A 21,618-nucleotide genomic window follows, 5' to 3' on the forward strand; every position below is an offset into this window, starting at 1 on the left:
TGACACCAGTAATCTTTCACATTAATCTATATTGCAGGCCTCCAAAGAGTTTGTGAGTAAATTCAGTCAGTAATGTGGTCCCTGATTAAGCAATTTTAACCCTCAGTCCTCAGTGAAATGCATGCATTTTAAACTCCTGCTGCTACACTACTGCTAAGGGGGAAAACAAGAGGAAACTTAACTTATGACCTTCTTTGACATTAAAAAATGTCCAACAGATTGTAACAATTATTATAAACAAGCAATTATACAACCTAGTTTTTATGCAAGTCCTATGCTACAGGACTGTCTAATGTCTCTGGCTGAACACCCATATCTTATTTTTTAGATCTAAATTATATTCGAAACAAAATGGAAAACAATTTTATGCTTTCACAAAAGCAAACCCAATTTAAAATAAAAAAAAAAAGACTGGTTGCAAAATGCAAAAGAAGCTTATCCCTTAATTGAGCTTTTTGAATTTCTAGACACGATCTACTGGAAGAAACACATTTTTTAAAACTGATCTGAAATCTTCCTTCAGGAGAAAAATAAGAAACTTTCCTTTCTTGAAGATTAATTTCCCTCTCTGAAGCGCAACTGCCTTTTAAATTCATTTTTCTTTCTAGACCCAAGGTCTAGTTCCATAGGTCTCCAATTAAAATAAGAAGGGCTTCCATCACTGCCTCAGCAGATAGCAGGATTGGATACAAGTCCAGGAGACACAGAAGGCAGAAAAAAAGACACATGAGAAATAAAATTATTTCTTTGAACCAACTGTGGGTTCAATTTTGAATAAGAATGGCTGCTGTTAATCACTAGCCATACAGCCAAGCTAGTTAATTTATCAGAAAATGAATAAAGACTACATATCCTTCCAAAGAGAAGTCGTCACTTGGATAATGAATGATATTCGAATACCTGAGAAACAACATATTCATGTAATGTGGAAATTAAAGAATAAATGAAGAACAATTATCCTGTACAACTGTGAAGCTTCTGTTTCCTGCAGATGAAATATTCCATGTCTAAAACTATTTTGTGTTCCTAAGAGATACCAGATACATCTGGGAAACAGAAGTAGCAAAATCACACGCAGCAAGCACTTTCAGTTCCTCCGCAGCAGGCCTCTTTATGGGCACAGTGTTTGCAGGACAGGCACATACGGATTGGGATGACGTACCGTACTCAATGCTACTGTTAAACTTAGGTCAGTGGGACTAGGAGATGGGGACAGTTCCAAACAAGTGACCTGAGCCTCGTTAAAAGGTTGTCCCATGCTTCAGAAAGCTAGAACTGAGCAATAGGATCACCACCTACAAGGCAATTTATCTTCACTAAAACCACTAACTAATACCTTGATAACTTGCACACAGTATTTGTTTCGGTAAGCAGCCAGAACGGGTAGCGAGGCAGGTCTTACTAACCTCTTACAACATGACACAATGTATTTTGAATTGTGATATAAGCAAAATATAGATGGTGTGGGGGGGAAGTGGCTGTGAATTAGCAATATGGAGGCCACATTATATGGGCAACAGTTCTTTAGTGGTAAAAACCCACTAGTACAGAGTAAGTTGTGTAACTGAGGGTCAATAATTCTAGAAAATCTAATGTATGTACAGGTCAAAATTCCCTTTGTGATAAAAAAAAATCCTAATTGGAAAGTGGATCAGGTTCCAGACAGTGCCTCATACATTAACCAGCAAGCGCACACAGCACCCTGCAGATTGTATCAGAAAGGACCAAAGGCAGTCATCAAGTGGGATGACACTGTCGTTTTTGCAGGCAGACTGCAAGGTCTTTTCTGCCATCTTCTGCTTAGTGTCTACGAACTTGATAGGCAACAGAAGAAAAAAGGGTAGAACCTTATGCAAGTTGCTCAGGCCTGACTCAAGTGTTTACAAAGGCTGTGGCATGGTCCTTTGTCTCCCCAGGAGGGGCTAAAGGAAGGAATAGTCCTCCCTGGGCTGCTAAATGAAAGATCACCTTGCTCTGGCAGATACCAAATCCTACTGTTCTACCTCCCTGTAAGATTGTCCTATGCTTCCCTCTACTTGAATAATGCAGCTTTGCAGCTCCCCTCTTGCCAGGTTCTCTCTCTCCTTTGAGAAAGGTGACTGCTTTTCCCCCCATCACAGGGCCCAGAGTGGCAACAGCTCAGCTGCTTACCCTGATCAGCTCTGCTCCCTGCCTGCTCACCCTGAAAGTAATTGTGGTCCAACCAGTCTTCTGGTTTCCACTCTCCTCTGCTCCCAGCTCGGGCTGCTCCACTGTAAACGTCTCTCTCACACTTTCTTGACCTCCTAAGTGCTCTGGGGTAATGAAAAAGTAAGCAGAGATAGTAAAAAGAAGAGCTTGAATATAGAGCAAATTGCACAGCATTACCGTATAGCCTTAATAGGAAATACGCAGCCCTCCTAGGAGAGTTAAATCTTTGGCTTTAACTACCCAAAAATCATTTTGTCCATTGTTCCCTCTCAATAGAAGGAATGGACCAAGTAGAGGTGCTTTACCTGGAGGATTTAAAAATAAAATTCAGAACTCTAGTAGAATCACCATGCAAACAGCCATTTTGTGTCTCTGCAAAGAGGTATCAAAATGTAAATACAGCAGTATTCTTAAAAAGAGCATGATTTTAAGTTAAAAGTAGTAAAATAAACACCACTTACAGATAAATGTGATTTAAAATTAATCTCCAAAGGATTAACTTAATCCTTGTTCAGCTCTGCCAATGCTCGAGCAGAAAGTGATTACTAATGCCATCACAAGCCACCAAAACAGGCAAGGAACTCCATCCTTTACCACATGGTCAGGGTTTGCAATGGCCTAGCTGATTCTGGTTTACAGAAAGGTTTGGTTAAATTCCATCCCTTTTGATTTTCTGAGCAGAGATACTCGTTTGCAACAATACCTTTGTAACAGAAATAGCAGCTGACAAACTACACTTCCCTGGGGAGCATTTTCCTTGCTACATATGCTATTATCCAGCTGGCAGCAATACCAGTGAACAAACATGCTGCTACTGAGAAACATTTCCTGTATATTTATTGGTTGTATCCTAGCCGTTTTGTACTTACTCAACACAGCAGTAAATCATTTCTTCTGTTTTACATCTGGATTACAGGAGGGGAAAAAAAATAAAAATCTTTTGGTGGTCACTGGAACTTTAATCATAACTTTTATATCCCTCTAATCAACAGCTGCAACATCCAATTTTTAATCCATAGGAAAATTTTCCTATGAACTTCTGGTTGTGCACCTTCCTCCCCAGCTCCCACACCTAACTCCTAACCCTACCAGAGGTTGGGGCTGGCTGTTGTTAGCACGGCCTGGCCACCAGCACTGGCTGCCACTGGCCATGCTGCATCCCCTCCCATGAGGATGAAGGAAGCACTGGCTGCTGGTGACATTAGTGGTGGCAGGAGATAACATTATCGGTGGTTAGGAGCCAAGCTTTTGTCTCACTGCAGCTGACAGCTGCCCTCTAGTGATCCAGATGCAGCAGAAGAGTCTAAAGAATTATTTACAAAACAGTAACATATCAAGAATATTTTGACTTCATTTCGTACCAGTGCAACAGAACGAAACCGTGACCACCTGAACCTGGCCTCCAGGCATTTACTGGCTCCAACAAAGCCCAGCCAGATGCCCGCACAGAGCAGGACTTGTGAAGTTTTACAGACAGAACAGCTGCCCACAGACAACCAGAGTCACAGCCACCTTTCTCCACTGGGACAGCCGGGAAGGAGGATGCGAGGAGAAACCAGGTTGTGTCTGAAGGGGGGGTGGCAGAGTTGTGCCTTGGTTCTGTCACACAGCAGTGCCCATCCGGGAGTACCAGGGCTGGGTGGCAGCCTGCCATGCTCAGTACTGCCTGCCTGCCATCCCTGCCCCTTCCCATCCCTTCAGCTAGTGTAATAGACATGAAAGAAGAGAGTCTTATTGCGGAGGAGAGAGTAGGAGTTATCAAATTTCAGCAGGTAGATGCCCTCGCCTGGGTAGTCGTGGCTGCCTGCCTGCACCTCCCGGTGGCTGTCCCTTCGGTACACAGGCATGATCTCTCCGTAGCGGTTCCGCAGGTAGCTCTTGGAGCCCCTCTCCACATCTCCAACAGGGGCGAGTCCTGAATGGGAGAGAGTGGAGAAGTAGGACAGAGCCTGTTAATCTACTAGATGGTCCAGAAAAAGATAAGACCAGATTACAGACACACAAATACACGGAGGGCTAACTACGATAGCGTTACACACAGTGTCTGCCCTCAGCTCTCTGCCAATACTGCTAACAAAGACCCACTTTCCTTACCATGGCAAAGGACGTGCTGAGAAACAGTTCTCTTGGGAAGACAGCATGCACTTGCCTGCCAGCCTGGCCTCCTCTCCCTGGACTTACCTTCTAAACAGCTCGCTCCTTTTACACATGCCACAACAGGGACTCCATAAAGTGGTCCACTGATATGGACATGGAGCAAAGGAAAGGCAGGGAAGGTCTTAGCTATAACCTCGCAGTGTTTGTACATCCTTGATTCACTTCTCCAAGAATAAACTCCTCACATAAGAGCCTATGTACTTTGGAGATCTTGCAAGATTAACTTCAGACAACAAACCCCCAGCTGCACTGGTCACAAATACACTCAAGACAAAGAATAGGTAACGTGCTTTTCACAGCTACAAGGACACAGGCAGCAGTCCTCCGAAATGCAGTCAACAGGAGCTCCTGCTATACTGGGAAAAAACAACAACAACAAAACAGAACACTCACGCACAGAATAAAAAAAAAAAAAAAAAAAAAGAACCTTTTTGCTCCCACCTGCCACCAGAAATTTCTCAGCCTCAGAGGCCGAGCAAAACACTCAAGTTAAAGTTTCAGACCCTAATCTCATTATCGGCTGGAAGCTGAACAAGTGATTTCTGATTTATTTTTCGGCTTGCTGGATTTCAGGAATGTTCTTGGAGAACAGCAGCCACTCACATATGCTGAAGCAGGAAGGGTTAAATGCTTTCTCACTACAGCCTAACCAAAACCCAAAAGGCTGCAGAGATAAGCGGTCTGGGTAAGCAAAGTAGATGGAAGTTACAGCATCTGAAAGACACTCAGCAGCATGGCAACGAGCGCCAAAAATCAACCCTCATGAGCTTTGCACCAACCTTCGATTTCTTCTTCCTCCTCTTCATCCTCCTCATCACTGGATTCGCTGACCTGAACAGTAATGGCAGTGCTAGTAACAGTGGTCCAGTCAAAATAGACTCCAAATCCAATGTCGTAGTCATCTGTAGCAAACTCCCAGCACAGACGTTTCCCATCAGGATGGGTTGGCACACGGACCGTCACCACCTCGCCTCGCTTCACCACCATCCTAGCATTCTTCTCCTTTCCCATCTTGGTTTTGAATTCCTTCATCTTCCCCATGGTCCACGTAGTGGGTGGAGCCAGAGGGGGAGGCTGAGCTGAGACAAGGGAGAAAGATCAGCAGCTCATCTTACTTTTTACTATTGACAAACTGTTATATGAAAACAGTGAAGCTATTTCTGATAAGACTCTTTTATTCTGGAGCCTGCTCCCAGAAGCAGATGTGAAGTTTTCACACAACACTAGCCAACAACCCACGCTTCCAGCAGGAGTCAGCAGTGTCTCTGACACAGCCTCTGCTCTTCTCTGGCCAAGGCAGGCACTGGCACTTTAAAAGTGCCCACAGAGTCATTGACAAGTCCTTTCAGGCCTCACCTTTCCTCTGCTCCCCAAGGAGGTCTGCAGTCTCCAGCTCAGCTGAAAGGATATCCACAGCACCAGTGTGATCCGACTGAATCATGACGATATCCCCTCCTCCTTGGTGTATGTGGTAGTTGGTCATTCGAACAACAGCTTCCTGCACAAAGCACAGAGTCACAAAGATTATCACAGTAAGAAAGTCCTCAGCCGGACTTAAAACAAATCAGTAATAATCTAAAAATCTTTCTGAAGTCAAGTCAGATCCTGCAGAAGCTTCTGTTACAGCTGAAAAGAAATGGCTGGCTCTGAGGCATCTCTGCATTATTCCCCTCCACAGCACCAAATTTGTAAACTCTGGAGAAAAATGCTGCATTAATGTCACAAATTACTGACCCCTCAGCCTCCCCAGGAGTCTGGGCAGGCACATGTTTGCATCTGCCTCAGAGCTGTCATCCTTCAGCAAAGCAACAGCCTTGCAGATTTAGAGGACTACTCTTGGAAAGCACTCCCAAGGCTCTGCCTCTCCAGGGAGAGCTTTTCAGCTCTGTCTGCATTTAGACTGCACCATGATCACACTGACATTCACTGCATCCTGGGTAAAGGTTCATCTAGTTTATTAGCGCCAGCCCTCTCTCCTAATGCATAAAAATGCACAGCTCCTGAGCTGCATGCTACTTGCAAAGTATTTCCCAAATGTATTTGTAGTGCAAACAAATTGGCTGCTCACCAAAAGAAGCAAAAGATGGCAGATTCCCTTCAGCTCCCTCTCCCATAAATCTGCAAGAAGGGGATCCCAAAAACACCCACACAAGATGCAGAAGGTGAAAATAACCTTGAAGCCTTAGCAAGCCAAAAACTGCAGGGAAGTAAGGACTAGCCAAAGACACAAGGGATTTCACAAAGCTGATGGATAACTGTTACTTCCCACTAACGTATAGAAGAAATATAACCAAATCTACATTAATATTATTTTTATCTTAACACAACCCTTAAAGCCTCTGTCGCACAGTCATTAAGCACAGCAGTAGGGTGGAAGAAATACTGCTGCACCTCTTTCCTTTCCGTTCAAGTTAAGAAACCCCCACTTACCTCTTTGGTGGGCTCGGTTTGGTCAGGCAGCTTCTCTTCTAGTTCAGCTGCTTCCTGGTCCTTCGAAGTGCTACCTTCTTCCTTCGAATCCTCTGTCACTCCCACACTCACAGGCGACCTAATCTGCGACCTCTCGGAGGAAGAGAGCACTACAGTTTAGCATTTACACCCAGGGCACAAGCAGCAGAGTTAAGCCATGACAGGGGTCACTCTACTCTGCAATTGGAATTCAAGGGGACAGAAGGCAACCAGCTTCCTGCGGTCAGCACCCACCACCTGTGCAAAGAGCCCCCCAACACCCCACTTCTGCCCTCATCCCCACAAGAGGAACTCACTAACACCGTACGAAGCACAGAAATCAGCAGTAACTGTTTCTGCTCAAGAAAGGACAACTTCTGCTGCGCCAGCTACTACTTGACATCTGCATATTCCAACAAAGGCCAGCTGGATTAACGAAAGGATTTGAAACAGTTTGGACAGCCATCCCGAAAATGCCCTCAGTTTAAGTGGTCCATCACACCTTTCCCATCAGCAATCCCAAGAAGTACAGAGAACACACAGGTCCCTTTCTGCTGCATGCAAATATGCTACACAGACAAGCAAGCTGTAAGTCACACAATGACAGCACAAGAGGTCCGAGATCTGCACTGTGACAAGAGGAGATGGACATGTCAGAACAAAAAAGAAAGGTACAAAGAAGTAAACGAATGAGCAAGAAAGGAAACAACATCCTTGACATTCTTTCTCTTGTGAAGATTTTTCTAAATGACTGTTTAAAAAACAACTTCCTGCATGTTGTATATAACTGGAAAGAGTTGTCATCCCAAATTAACTCAAACGGATGCCAGAACAAGTCTTCTCTGTCATATTGTTAGACACTATGCGAAACCTCCCCGAGAAGCAACCTAGTCTTTAGTAACAGTTTCCTTTTTGAAAAGTTCAGCCTTCTCTCAGCACCACAAGACTAATGTAAACTGCCTCTGTCTGAAGGATCATAAGTGTGAGAACACAGAAGTAATGAAAACTACATACACATTTCCTCAAATTTCTCCTTTCACAAAGCACAAATATTCTCATTAACAAGAGATCAGACTATCAGTCTAGTCTGGAACAGTTAATTTTATTTTTTTTTTAATCGCAGCTCAACTCAGAGACATTCCGTGCTGCATCTGTACAGGTGGCCAGCACAGGGCAAATGTGACTTTTGTTTCCAGATCTGTACTCTGACTGGAAGAACGTACAAGCTCTGTGAGCAGATCTACAAACAAAATGTTCAGCCAATTCCTCTTGAATTAACCCTTTTGGACCGTCACCCTTCCTTTTAAAGGAGATTCAACTTACACAAATTATCAGGTAACTTTCATGAGTATCCAGCATCTACTTTGGCCATTCTGCTCACAGCCTACATTCATTCTTTAAAGAAAATTAGAGGACATAGTAAAGAGTGATACAGGAACACATCTGGAGTCGAGAAAGTTGATATCAATATCATTTGCATCAAGTCAAGATGACATCAAACTGCTATTTTACTAACTAGGGTCATTTGCTGATTTTTTCTGAATTTTCTTAATGAGGTAGTTATTTAATGAATTGTGTGATCTTCCACCTGACAAATTTAACTTGCAAATTTCTAAAATCGTGCCACACGCAACACATGCATGCTGGTAAGTGACAACTCCACAGCACGCAGTGTTTGTGCTTGCAGCCAGCAATACTGACCACAAGCACCACCTGCCCAACAGGTAATAACAAGCCCACGGCCGATACGGTGGCTGATCGGCAGCATTAAGGGAATTGTGACGTGAAAGACAAAGGGCGAAGAAGAAAAAGCAAACAACACTGTCAAAACAAAACGAAAAACAGTAAGATGCATTTTCTAGCTCAGCTTTCACCAGAACTATACAGGGTGGGAATGCTTAATTATTAAGTTGTCCTTCAGTGGGGACAGGGCAGATTTCCTGCGGAATTGGTTCATGGAGTTCATTAGCTCCTTAGTTCTCGCTGAATACAAACCCACCGGCGTTCCCTGCAACCTGACTGAGTCTGGGATCTGAAGAGGTGAGGCACGAACTGCACTTGGCTATTTTGTAGGCTTTGTAACAACCTTACGCCTACAGGCACAACCCCTCCAGCGCTGATTCCCGCATGTACTGCCTGAAAGCCGACAGCTGCGTCCCGTGCCCTCTCCCCACGCTGACAGACCCCGCTGTGTGCCGAGGCGGGGTGAAGGGCCCGCAGCCCGGGGGGCTCCCTACCCGCACTGCGAGGCGCTGGGCTCCGAGGGCTCCCCCGGCTGCTCCGCAGGCTCCGTCTGTGGGGCTGCATCCTCGTTTCCTGCCCGCAGAGAGAACACACGGCGAGATGGAACAACCCGCAGCGCTGCAGGGCACTCGGACAAGACGGAAAACACACCCAGCCCCCGCCCGCCGCCCCCGCCCCGTACCTGAGGCGCCGCTGAGGCCGCCCGCGGGCTCGAACCGGGGTCCCTGGGGGGCTGCGGGCGGCGCGGCCGCCATGGGCACGGCCGAGCGGAGCCGAAGCGCCCCGCCGGAAACAGCCGAGCGGCGCCGGGGCCGCGATGGCGCGGGGCGGCCGCAGGAAGCGCCGGTTGCCGGGGGAACGGGGCCCGGCGGCACGCGGCGGCCGCCATGGAGCCCGCGGCCCCGCCCGCCCTGCGCTGGGGTGCCGCGGAGGTGGCCGAGTGGGTGTCGAGCCTCGGCTTCCCCCAGTACGAGGTGCGCGGCCCCGCGGCGAGGGGGTGAGCGGTGGGCTGAGCCCGCGGCTGACCCGCTTCCCGCTCCGCTTCCCCCTCAGGAGTGCTTCAGAGCCAACGGCATCAGCGGCCGCCGCCTCGTCCTGGTGACCTGCAGCAGCCTGCCCGCCATGGGCGTCACCGACTTCGGCCACATGAAGGTGCCCCGGCTGCAACACCCTTCCCGGCCGCCTCAGACGGGTGCTCTGCCAGGCCCCTCAGCCTCACGGGGGGCTCACGAGTCCTCGGGTGTAAATCCATGGACACCGCGTGCCAGCAGTCCCTCAGGAGCGCTTGGCCGTGCTGTTAGCCTACACTCCTCTTCCGACCCCACAAAAACCCCTAGCGGGGTGCACACGGCTTTCCTAGAAACTCCCTCAGAGTTTCTTCTCAGTAGTTTTCCGCTTGCTGATCTGACTTCATTCATAGAGCGTCTGTAAATCTGGGCGGCTTTAGCGTGCTGCAGTTGAGGCACAGTTCTCAAGCAGCAGAAGGTCAATTCGTTATTGCTTCCTTGCTTTCTGCCCTGCTGAACACATCTCAGCCTCTGTTTTATAAACATGTAATTTTCCTTTCAAGCCGTCCTTCCTTTAACAAACAACAATAGTTAAGCTCTTAGCTGTAGTCTGGCCTTCCAAAGGTTCCTAAAAGTTTCAAAAAGAAGCATTTCATATCTAAAATATATAACATTTTTCTATCCTTTTATATTAATTGAGTTTTCACTAGAACCATGACAGAGGAGCGTGTTGATCTTTTGATCTTGATCTTTTATTGCCTCATTTAGGGGTGATAATAGGAAGCAAGAAACCGTACCTGAACAGCTCATTGCCTAGGTATTACAGCTCAGTATTTGAAACACCCTGGAGTTTACTCTTCATTAAATCACACTGCTTTTCTACAGAATAGTGTAATTATATTAAAATCAGCAGAGGTGTAGTGGTATAAGATATTAGAGATTCTGGTTATGAAGTCTAGGTTAACACCAAAACAGTAAAGGACCGACTAAAACTTCTAGCTTTGGTGATTATTGTTTTGGTTTATTTCCCATTACAGCTCCAAACCTCACCCAAAGCAGGCTTTAGCCAAAGGAGATGCGGATTGTTGAAAGAGGTCTTGCACATGCCTACACTGTGGAAGCAGCACAGGTGTTGCCTGTGCTTTACAGAGTGTAAAATGGAGAAGTTAATAGCAATTTGTCTTTCTCTTTCCTGGGATCTGTGGTTTGACTGCTGTGGCTTACAGTTACCACACCCTTAAAGTCAGTAAACACAACAGCTGAAGATAAATACTAGCACAGAGGTACCTAACAATTAGCATGTGCCCTACAAAGCAGTAATCATCAACAGAGAAGTGTGAGCTTAGGTTTGTTTGAACAGATTCGCGAGAGAGAGATTTCAGAGCCTTTAGTTGTGCAGGGGTGGACCCACTGTCTGAATCACACGCATCTACTGTTGGCTGTGGGTTTGGTTGTGCTGATCTCATGCTCCCCCTTAAATGCATTCTTCCCTTTGACATCAAGCTGTAGTCTGGTCTCTTGCAAAGTCAAAGGGCTGTACCTTGAATCCAAACAGAGGGTAACATAGGCCAAAGCAATCTATTTATGTACCAAAAAATCTATTTATGTACCAAAAAGCACTTTAAAATAACAAACATAGAAGTAAACCTAGTAAAACTGCTTTAGGCTGATTTATGTTGTTGATGTTAGCAGAGATGCAGCTAATACAGAAGGATCAGGAGGAAATCTGATTTGGGATCAGAAGGTACTAGCTTTGAGCAGGAGTCTCAGTTCAAAGCAGGTATGCATACACCTGGTGGTCACAGCCTTCCGAGCCTACAGAGCATGAACACAGAGACCTGGCCTGAGATGTGAGCTCAGACTGCAACAGAGTGACTGCAGTGAGCATCAGCATCCCTGGGAGGTCCTCAGAGCTCTGTGAAAATAGGAGCAAAGAGAAAAACACCAACTCAAAATCATGTGAAAGAACTAAGACAAGCCCAGGAATAAAACTGAGGTTTTGCTTCAGCTGCAAACTAACTTTGCTTGAGTTGCAGGCCTGTCTTTTGTTCCTGTTTTCAATATCGGCTGAGAAATTGAAACTGACCACACAAGTAATTCTAAAAGGGAAAATGTAATAGAAAGTTCAACTGATAAAACAGATCCAAAAACTTTACAGATGTTTCCTGGAAGAGCAAAGCTCTTCACAGAATAAGGACAAGACTCTGGGTCACAGATGGGAGAAGTTACCTGGTTTTAAAAGAAAGGTGGTATCCAATTGCATTTTTTTCAGGAGTTAGAAGGGATAATTTACCAAGTCGCAGTACTTTGAGAAAGCAGTCTGATTCTGCTAGAACTGATTCATTAATGCCATTCTTTATCAGAGCAAGTTGACTTAAATTTCATTTTCTTCCTTCTCCTTCTCCGTAATGGAAACCACAGAGGGACTGGAGGCTGCAGTTACTGAGCCAAGTCGTTTGTTTCGCATTGTGATTTACAGTTGCTTTCCCCAAAGGACACAAAGTAGAAGTTCAAATAACCTGGGAGAGAGAAAATCTTTATGCTCCAATGAATAGAGTCTGAGCACTGCTTTTTTATTCTAGAGCACCAAAAAGCAGTTTCACCACTAAGCTGAACAATCTTCAGTCTTTGTTTGGAACGGAATATGCCACCAAAAATACTGATTAGCACCACCAGTTTGCCTGTTGGTCAGAATCGAAGGCATCAAATCGCAGTGGTGATTTTTTCCAGACAGCCACCTTTCAAGAGTATTTCTAGTGCAAGCAATCGCAATCTTTGTAGTCAGTCATTGGCACTTGCCAAAGGTGGCGAGTATTTTACATGCTTTTTAATCCTCCCCCTCACATTGGGATACAGGGATTTTGTATGGTGGTTGTTTAACAGCTGAGAAACACTAAGCCACAGGCTAGAGAAATCAACTTCAAAGCCTGTTATTTCTCCTACGGAAACTGAAGAAATTAATCAGAGCTAGAATAAGCGATAGCTGGCATAATTCAGCAAGCTTGGAGATGAGTCTCTTTCAGTAATGTTTTCTGAAGCTTGTAAGTGACTTAGGAACATCCGACAGACTTCAGTGGAACCTAGATGTTCTTGAAGACCATGCTCTCCCCTGCTGTTTGTGTTTTCTAACTCTACCCTACTCGGCTGGAACCCAGGTTCGCAGAGCTCTGAGCAAACTGGGGCCCACCTGGGTCTGTCAGTAAGGGTAGACTGGGGCAGGTGCAAAGGTGAGGCCGTAAACCTGTGTGCAGGGGCACACCGGCTTCCCAGTAAGAAATATCAATGAAAGGCTGTAAATAGTCAAAACCCAGATAGTTACCATAGAAATTAGCATGATAGCATCGGTTCAGTGACACAGAAACATTTTGAAATTAGGGGAAATGGCAGTTTGATACAGAACTCCACATTACATTTCATGAAAGCTACTCAGCATGGGCAGGTGAAGTTACTGCTGGTTTTAATTCCACTGTATTGGTATTGAAAATGATATCAAAACCAGTGAAAATATCACTCCAGCGTTCGTTTGATTTCAGACAAGGTTCTTCAGTGTCAAGCCAAGGCTGGGGGAAGGTTTTGAGGAAATGCTGTGAAAGATGAGTAAAACCTTGAGAACTGCATTTCAAAGCCTCAGTCAGATCAGAAGGGTACATTCTCAGAGGTGACTCAAAAATAACGGCAAGTCTCTTCACTGAGGGTGCCAGGTCCAGCCGGCTCTTACAGCCACTCACCCATGATTTGAGCAATAGGGTTTATTGGTTTAATTGTTTTTTCCACCTCTTCTTCTGCGTATAGACTGTTGTTGACAATGTAACTCAGCAAACAGCAATGTTTTTGCATTAGGCAGTATAGGCTCCAGCTCAGTCACCCATAACTTGTTTGTTCTGCAAGTGCAAACAGGAAAGCCAAGCTATTTGTGCCACTAAAGAGAGCAGCTCTGATGCTATCACCCACAGCAAATCTGGAGAATGAGCGGTCTGCTCTCCTTTTACAATGTCACACCAAGATCGTGGCCCTTCTGAGTTGCAAATTCAAGAGTGAAAATGTTCCAAAATTCAGGAACTCGGTTCATTTTTCTGCTCAATGAATGATATATTGCCCTATGAAGTGAGAATTCCTGATATTTTTGTCTTGTATTTCAGGTGATTTCACGACATGTGAGGGAGCTGCTGGGGATCGAAGAGCCAGTCTTCAGCAGATCCATTGCCCTCCCGTACAGAGACAACATGGGCCTCTTCCTGGAGCAGAAGTCCCGATCGGGAGAGAAAGCAGATGCCCTCACTTTCTCGCAGTTTGTCCAAGAAGCAGGCCTGGAGCCCTATAGCACAGTTCCTCCTTCGCAACAAGCCCAGGCTGGGTTAGAGGCAGATGCTGTCCCTTTATCGCAGGACACCCAGAGGCAGGATGAGAGTCACACAGCAGTTCCACCTTTGTAAGAAGCCCAGGTGGGACAGCAGTATATACCTTTATTACCTTGTAGTAAGGAGGTACAGTTCCACATTCACCCCATAACACAACAGCCCATTGCAGCTCTTAGCTGTTTGATTACAACAAACACATCCCTACACCGGCTCTTTTCCACAAGGATTTTCTGCAGTCCTTCATTTGCTTCCAGGATCTAAGAGAGGCAGAACCCATAAATCAGGCATGAATTTACCACCGTCTTTCCTTTCTGTTTTACTGTTGATTAAAGAAAAAAAACAACAATCATAGATGTGTTTTAATTACCAGTTTCTGCCATCAATGATCTGAAGGGGCTTAGTTACAACACAGACAACCAATCCCTGTCCTCACCACGGAAGTGATTTCCTGTGAGACAGAACCCGGCAGTGGTTTATCGTAGTGAACAGTACTGCCACACAAGGCAGGAAGTGTGAGAGAACACTGTAAGGTAAACCAGAGAAGTTAGGGAATGAAAAATGATCTGTCCTGGGTGGATCTAGACAGAACACCTAGTTAAATGTTTTTTCCCTGAAGTACCACAGAGTCTGTAATGGTGGGGGGACTTTAGTTTTACAACTTATCTGGAACATATACTGTCACCAGCAAGGAAGTACGAGTAGAATCATAGAATCATAGAATCATAGAATATCCTGAGTTGGAAGGGACCCTTAAGGATCATCAAGTCCAACTCTCGACACCGCACAGGTCTACCCAAAAGTTCAGACCATGTGCCTAAGTTCACAGTCCAATCTCTTCTTAAATTCAGACAGGCTCGGTGCAGTGACCACTTCCCTGGGGAGCCTGTTCCAGTGTGCAACCACCCTCTCTGTGAAGAACCCCCTCCTGACGTCCAGCCTAAATTTCCCCTGCCTCAGCTTAACCCCGTTCCCGCGGGTCCTGTCACTAGTGTTAATGGAGAAAAGGTCTCCTGCCTCTTGACAACCCCTTACGAGGAAGTTGTAGACTGCGATGAGGTCTCCCCTCAGCCTCCTCTTCTCCAGGCTGAACAGGCCCAGTGACCTCAGCCGTTCCTCGTACGTCTTCCCCTCAAGGCCTTTCACCATCTTCGTAGCCCTCCTCTGGACACTTTCCAACAGTTTCATGTCCTTTTTATACTGTGGTGCCCAGAACTGCACACAGTACTCGAGGTGAGGCCGCACCAGCGCAGAGTAGAGCGGGACAATCACCTCCCTTGACCTACTAGCGATGCCGTGCTTGATGCACCCCAGGATACGATTGGCCCTCCTGGCTGCCAGGGCACACTGCTGGCTCATATTCAACTTGCTGTCTATCACGACCCCCAGATCCCTCTCTTCTAGGCTGCTCTCCAGCGTCTCATCGCCCAGTCTGTACGTGCAGCCAGGGTTTCCCCGTCCCAGGTGCAGGACCCGGCACTTGCTCTTATTGAACTTCATGCGGTTGGTGATCGCCCAGCTCTCCAACCTGTCCAGATCCCTCTGTAAGGCCTTTACGCCCTCACTTGAGTCCACAACTCCTCCAAGTTTGGTGTCATCAGCAAACTTGCTCAAAATACCCTCTATTCCTACATCCAGATCATTTATAAAAATATTGAAAAGTACCGGCCCTAAAATGGAGCCTTGAGGGACCCCACTGGTGACCGCCCGCCAGCCTGACGCAGCCCCATTTACCATAACCCTTTGGGCCCTGCCCGTTAGCCAATTGCTCACCCATCGTATGATGTTTTTATTTAGCTCTGTGGTGGACATTTTGTCCAGTAGGATCCTATGGGAAACCGTGTCAAAAGCCTTGCTGAAGTCCAAAAAAATCACATCAGCTGGTTTCCCTTGGTCCACCATACGGGTGATCTTATCATAAAAGGAAATCAGGTTAGTTAGGCAGGACCTACCCTTCACAAACCCATGCTGGCTGGGACCAATAACCGCTTTGTCCCCCAGGTGCGCCTCAATGAGTCCAAGAACCAACTTCTCCATGATTTTACCAGGCACTGACGTGAGACTGACAGGCCTGTAATTGCTAGGGTCTTCTTTCTGACCCTTCTTGAAAATTGGCACAACATTTGCCAGCTTCCAGTCTACTGGGACCTCTCCAAATTCCCAGGATCGTTGAAAAATAATTGATAGAGGTTCCGCAATGACATCCGCCAGCTCTTTCAGCACCCGGGGATGAATCCCATCCGGACCCATGGACTTGTAGGGATCCAGGTGGAGTAGCAAATCCCGCACACGTTCAGGGTCAGTTGGGAGTTTGTCATCCCCACCGTCCCGGTCCTCCAGCTCAGGGGACCCTGGGTCCCGAAGCCCATCATCGGCATTGAAGACAGAGGCAAAGAAGGCGTTAAGCGTCTCTGCTTTGCCTACGTCATCGTCTGTGAGGAGACCTTCCCTATCAAGGAGCGGCCCTATGTTTTCTTTAGTTCTCCTTTTTCCATTTACATATCTAAAAAAACCCTTTTTATTTTCTCTCACAGACACAGCCAGCTTCAACTCTAGCTGTGCTTTGGCCACTCGAACTTTCTCCCTACAAACACGAACAGCATCCCTGTATTCTTTCCATGACGCCTGGCCCTCCTTCCAGTAGCGAGTAAATGTTGATTAAAGCCTGGCTCAACAGAAAGAGTGCTTCTGACTAAATCATCACAATTTTGTTTGGCTACAAAGCCTTCCTTGAGAAGGGGAAGAAAAAAGAAAAGGACATGGCCCAATCCTGATTAATTATTTAGACCAAAGCTGTAGGCAGTACAAAGCAACTGTAATTCAGATTTCCGTTGGAACTGCAACAGAAACCAGTGAAGCTGTATCAGGTCATAGTCTGAGATGACTGTGTGATAAGTAAGTTAAGATTAAAATAAGGCAAGATTCAGGCAGTCAGGAAAAAAAAAAAAAAAAAAAAAAAAAAGTTTACCAAGCAGTCTGGTGTATAAAACTTGTAAAAGCAAATGCATCAGTAAGGTTATTGGCTGGAACATCTTCTAAGGAGTTCAAGAACAAATAGTGCTGCTTCTCTCAATCCCCAGTCCAGTCTGAGGCAGCACTCATTGTCATATTCCACAGCTGTCCAACAAGACCTTTGTTCACAGCAAAGCCATCCTTAGCAATTTATTCACAAACAGGATTAGGCTTCAAGTACATGGAGAGGTGGTTCTTGTCTCCAAAGGTGAGAATCAAGAGACCTCAGTGCTGATATGTTAGTAAAAATGCTGGTTTTATGCTTGGCAAAACTGCAGATTGATGCAAAATGGTGTTTCAGAAAAGAGGAAAAAGAATGAAAAGAATGTAATTCTAGTTTGTAATCTTTTATAAGAGAAGATCTCCATCAATAGCTTGTATTACAACTGAGCAGTGGATAAATAAAGGTTTATTAGCTTTTTGGCATTATTTTTTTCCCAGCAATACAAAGTCCTTACAGTCTGTTCCTCTACCAAATAAAAGTGCATGAGTCCAAGAAGGAGAAATGATGGAAGAGTGTTATCAATATCTGGGATTTATCCCTTTGGGATGAGATCTCAGCAAAGCATTCTGCCATGGGCTTCATTATAGCTTATGAGGATTTAGAATCATAGTCAGCAGTTTCCTCTGGGATTCCTGAGAAAATGTTGGAAGCGGTTGTGGGCAGTGAGGTTTTGTGAGCCAACACCATGCCAGGCTCCACTACAGCTGATGTAAGAGATGTCTTGGTGCTGATCAGCCCACGCTGCTTTGTAGGCCAGTCTCCAAAAGATGCCTGGTAGAGCAGAGCAAGATGCTTCTGAAGAAATTCACTCTTGTCTAGCAGCTGGCTAAAGGGAGACTCTCTCAGCTGTGCAGCTGTCAGGTCAAACCAGGGGAAGGTTCTGGGAAGAGAGAACAAGCAGAATCTTTTATTGTAGCTTGCTAATAACTTAACAAATAACGTCTTTCTTCAGTGTCTGACTACTATTTTTTTTTTTCTGGTCTTTGAGAAACAATCAGACTTCGAGACGTGAAGCTGAGGTGTTCCAGGCATTACTGTGCCAGACATAGCAGAACCAAATGTAACGCCTGTAGAGAGATCCTGTACCAGTAGAAGCCTTTTCCCTCAGTGTTCCCCTGACTTTACATCCTCAGTAACCTGGTCTTGAACTAATGTAAATTCATTACTCATAAAAAACGTCCTCTCCAGGTATTCCAATAGGACTTTTTTTTTTTTTTTTTTTATCCAGTGTCCCAGTCCTGACCAGTGGCTTCAGACAATCCCAACTACCAGACAAACAGGAACAAGGGAGCAGGACAAAATAACTCAGGGATGATAGTCTGGTCTTTTATTGCTAACATATCTAAAGCAATCTTTCCCGGCAGGTATGTGGTCCTGAGAGCAGCACACATTTCAGCACCTTCCAACCCAACAAGACAGCCCCGTGCTTTGGCTGTGGGATGTGGCACGTTTCAGAGCAAAGAGAAAACCCGGACAAGCAGCACCTCGGCATTCAACCTTTTACTTACTCCTCTTGAGTCATTGAAGAGGCAAAATTTTTGCTGACAAAACTCTCACGCTCAAACCGCGGGCAGGAAGCTTTCTGCTCGGCACAGATGGGGCAGCGTGCAGGAAAGCAGAGGTCATTGAGCAATTTCAGTGCCTTCTGGTGAGGCAGGCTCTGCCACATGCTGCTGTTCAGGGCTGCATAGAAAATGCCCACCAGCCATTTGCCATTGACTCTGATTTTCCCTGCACAACAAACAAAATCAAATGTCAACGACCAATATGCACACAGGTGTGAAGAGATTCTCGACTCACAGGCCTGCAAAGAATTGCATTACCAATCAGAGCTGGTTTGTTTGAAACCTCTAATTTAGGATCATTTCAGGTGAGGGTATTAAAATTAATCTTTGCTATTGAGTTTAAACAAAGCAAGAGGTTTTACCCTGTGAGCTGAGGGGGCATGTTGCCTGCACAACAGCAAGGTCTTGCAGCGCTGCTGTGACCGTCCCCTTCATCCCCCACTCCTTTGTGGGCTCCTGGCCAGGGCATTGGTACTGTGGCCTCACAATGGCATTGTAGCAAAGGAGTTGCTTCAACCTGAAAACAAATGCACACAAAGAACTGGGTGTGCCAGAAGAGGAGCATACCTCAGAACCCACCTTCTCCAGAGCCCCTGGCCCCTTCCCTCGGCCCTGCATGGCCCTGCTTTGGCTGCTGGGGAGAAGCGAGGAAGCAGCTGTCCTGTGTGGGATGTGCAAACTGAAAGGAAACGCCTTGGGTTTGCTTTTTTTTGCCTGAGGAAAATGCAGGCTGCTGCCTTGCATGTTTTTCACCGCGTTACCTCATGGTTATCCTACAGCAGTAACCGGAGGCCCTGGCAGGAGCGTGGTTTCAGTACCAGGGCAGTGTTTGAGCTGGAGCGGCTTTGACACCTCCTGACCATGTCTGAGTTCAGAGCCACAAAGCCTAAAGCTTCCTTTAGAAAACCAGCTGAGATTCTGAAGTGCTCCCATGCACCCAGCAGCTGGGGGCCTAGGGGACTGACTGACCATGACCAGGCTCGCAGCAATGCTCTGCAGCAAAATCGTGAGGCACGGGAAGAGCTGTGCTCCCCCGCAGCTCTGGCTGGGCCAGAGCACACACGCTGTGCTCACCCCTCGAGCTTTGGGCTGCAAAAATGGCCTGGGCCGTTTTACCTGGGCAGAGGGACCGCGGTGACGAGGCTGTACACCACGCAGGGTTTCCTGATGGCCGTCCGCACGGCGGAGCAGACAGATGCCAGGTGTGACGGCAGGCAGCAGAGGAACAGGATGTCTGCCCAGGCCGCCAGCTGCACGTTGTCGTAGAGGCAGGTGAGGCCCTGCTCCTGCAGGTCTGCTGCAGCAAGAGAGGTGAACGGGGCTCAGAGCCCACGGAGCCAGCACGGGGAAGAAGCACCCACATGTGGGTGATGCACAACCACCCCTCGCAGGCTGGCTGCCCGCCCCAAATGGCACAGGGGGTGGCTGGCTGCCACCACTGCTCCTGCAGGCAGCCTGCTGGCCAGGAATAGACAGAGAGCTCGGCCCATGCACGCTGATCTAAAGCCATAGAGCCGAGCCCTGGGATCTGGCTATTTTTCAGCATCTATAAAAAGCCATGTAATAACCCCTGCTTCCTCTCTGCCCCGATACGATTAGGAGGAGGAGTTTTACACTGAGTCCCGCTGCCGGGCCCCGGCTGGGGAGCACTTACCCAGGCTCTCGGGGCGCCGGGTGGAGATGCGGATAGAGAGGCGCGGAGCCCGGCCCAGCGCCAGCAGCACTCGGGCCAGCTGCTTCCCGAGGTGGCCCCCGCCGATAATGCCGACCTTCAGGCCGCGGCTGCCCACCAGGGACGTCGGCAAGGCCTCCCCGGTCCCATTTGGTCTGGGGAAGCAGAGGAGCTGCTGTCAGCCCAGCAGGAGCCGCGTTTGCCCAGACCACCTGCAGCCCTGCCCTCCGGGAAAGGTCCCATGCCATGGTCCTCAGCAGGGCTACCAGAGAGGCAGAGGCTCCCAGGGACACATTGGTGCTATCTGGACCTGCACCAGCCCGACCGGTGATGTGCCTGCATCACGCTTTAGCTCAGTAACAATGCAGCACTTTGGGAAGAGCTCGGTGCTGTGAGGTCCCCCCGACATGACACCAGAGCAGCACGCTTTGCCAGCAGTGGGAGCTCACCTCGCCTTACCTGAGGGCCTGGAGAAGCCTGCAGAAGAAGAGGGCGTGGGCACACGCGTTCACTGCCAGCCCCTTGCGGCGCCTCGTCAGGTACAGCCACCCCTCCTCGCCTTCCATGGCTTCATCAGCCTGGAAGGACGCGAAGGGCTCTGCAATGTCGCACATCTTAGCCCAGGACGAGCATCAGCAGCGAGGATTCAGAAGAGGGGCACGGCCTCCAGCCACACAGCACTGCAGCCCGTCCCGGTACCTGCTAGAGAGGAGGTAGAGGCAACACACAGACCCCGGCTCTTCTCGGGGCTTCTCCTTGCAGACATCTCTTATGTCCCCAGTGGCTGCAGCTCAGCAGCAGCATGCAGGTGTGGGAGCCCTGCCTGGTACCTGCAGCAGTGCTTGAAGAGAGCCACAGGGATGCTTTTGGGGGCATGAGGCAGATGTCACAACAGAGTGGCTATGAGCAGCTCTGAAAACCAGTTTGTGCCCATTGCCTCGTGCCAGGGAGCCTGCAGCACCACTCAGAGTACCACAAACCCGCACTAGAGATGCAGAGACACCGAAGGCTTTCAGCCATACGGCTCCCACGGGGTAAGAGGCCTCACTAGGATGGAAACTCCCTCAGCCAAGCCTGAGCCAGGGACAAAGCTGCCCCATGCCTGCCACACCACATGTGGTTGGGGTCCTGACCTGCACCATCCCTCACCTGCAGCTTGCCAAGGATCTACCTGCTCAGGGTCTGTCCTGGTTTGTGTCCCCGCTGCCATGGCGAGCGCCCGGTTACCGGCTGCCTCGGGGCACTCACCCCTTCCTACAAGGAGCCAGGAGCATCGCCTCTTCCAGAGCCCAGCAGCTCCACTCAGAAATCCCACAACCAAGCACCGTCCTGGCCTGGGGCACATGGTGAGCCCAGCAGCAAACCTCACCCCAGCCAGCAGCACCTGGGCTGCATTAGGAAGCAGGCCACGGGAGGCGATCCCTCCTCTACACCCAGGGTGCTGCCTCATTCTGGGCTCTTCAGC

General features: G+C 47.7%; 2 protein-coding genes across 3 annotated transcripts; both read right to left on the bottom strand.

The window, feature by feature from the left end:
- Positions 1-556: 556 nt before the first annotated feature.
- Positions 557-9,301, bottom strand: TMED8 (transmembrane p24 trafficking protein family member 8). Of its 2 annotated transcripts, XM_032188260.1 has the most exons (6): positions 9,221-9,301; positions 9,033-9,111; positions 6,778-6,907; positions 5,704-5,845; positions 5,127-5,426; positions 557-4,105 (listed from the first exon to the last, which is right to left on the bottom strand). In XM_032188260.1, the coding sequence occupies exons 1-6, from the start codon at positions 9,291-9,293 to the stop codon at positions 3,888-3,890; spliced, it is 942 nt and encodes a 313-aa protein (XP_032044151.1). In that variant the 5' UTR covers positions 9,294-9,301; the 3' UTR covers positions 557-3,887. The 2 variants fall into 2 exon arrangements, with proteins under 2 accessions (XP_032044151.1, XP_032044152.1); XM_032188261.1 differs by lacking the exon at positions 9,221-9,301 and having other exon boundaries at positions 6,778-6,909; positions 9,033-9,137.
- Positions 9,302-17,504: 8,203 nt separating this feature from the next.
- NOXRED1 (NADP dependent oxidoreductase domain containing 1) lies at positions 17,505-20,767 on the bottom strand. Its single transcript, XM_032187977.1, has 6 exons — positions 20,613-20,767; positions 20,136-20,308; positions 19,598-19,778; positions 18,844-18,998; positions 18,425-18,647; positions 17,505-17,796 (listed from the first exon to the last, which is right to left on the bottom strand). Exons 1-6 carry the CDS (start codon positions 20,765-20,767, stop codon positions 17,505-17,507), a joined length of 1,179 nt encoding a protein of 392 aa, XP_032043868.1.
- Positions 20,768-21,618: the final 851 nt, after the last annotated feature.

This window comes from Aythya fuligula, chromosome 5, assembly GCF_009819795.1.
Source record: "Aythya fuligula isolate bAytFul2 chromosome 5, bAytFul2.pri, whole genome shotgun sequence".
NCBI lineage: Eukaryota > Metazoa > Chordata > Aves > Anseriformes > Anatidae > Aythya > Aythya fuligula.

What these genes read in the sequence shown, in the direction of transcription:
- TMED8 (XM_032188260.1), bottom strand. Translation starts at nt 9,293, where the DNA reads ATGGCGGCCGCGCCGCCCGCAGCCCCCCAGGGACCCCGGTTCGAGCCC. An exon ending in CGGCCTCAGCGGCGCCTCAG is followed by an intron (nt 9,112 to 9,220) that starts GTACGGGGCGGG and finishes CTCTGCGGGCAG; the next exon opens with GAAACGAGGATGCAGCCCCA. An exon ending in CCTTGGGGAGCAGAGGAAAG is followed by an intron (nt 5,427 to 5,703) that starts GTGAGGCCTGAA and finishes CCCTTGTCTCAG; the next exon opens with CTCAGCCTCCCCCTCTGGCT.
- NOXRED1 (XM_032187977.1), bottom strand. Translation starts at nt 20,767, where the DNA reads ATGTGCGACATTGCAGAGCCCTTCGCGTCCTTCCAGGCTGATGAAGCC. An exon ending in ACCGCGGTCCCTCTGCCCAG is followed by an intron (nt 18,999 to 19,597) that starts GTAAAACGGCCC and finishes ATTTGTTTTCAG; the next exon opens with GTTGAAGCAACTCCTTTGCT. An exon ending in ATGCCCCCTCAGCTCACAGG is followed by an intron (nt 18,648 to 18,843) that starts GTAAAACCTCTT and finishes TTTGTTGTGCAG; the next exon opens with GGAAAATCAGAGTCAATGGC.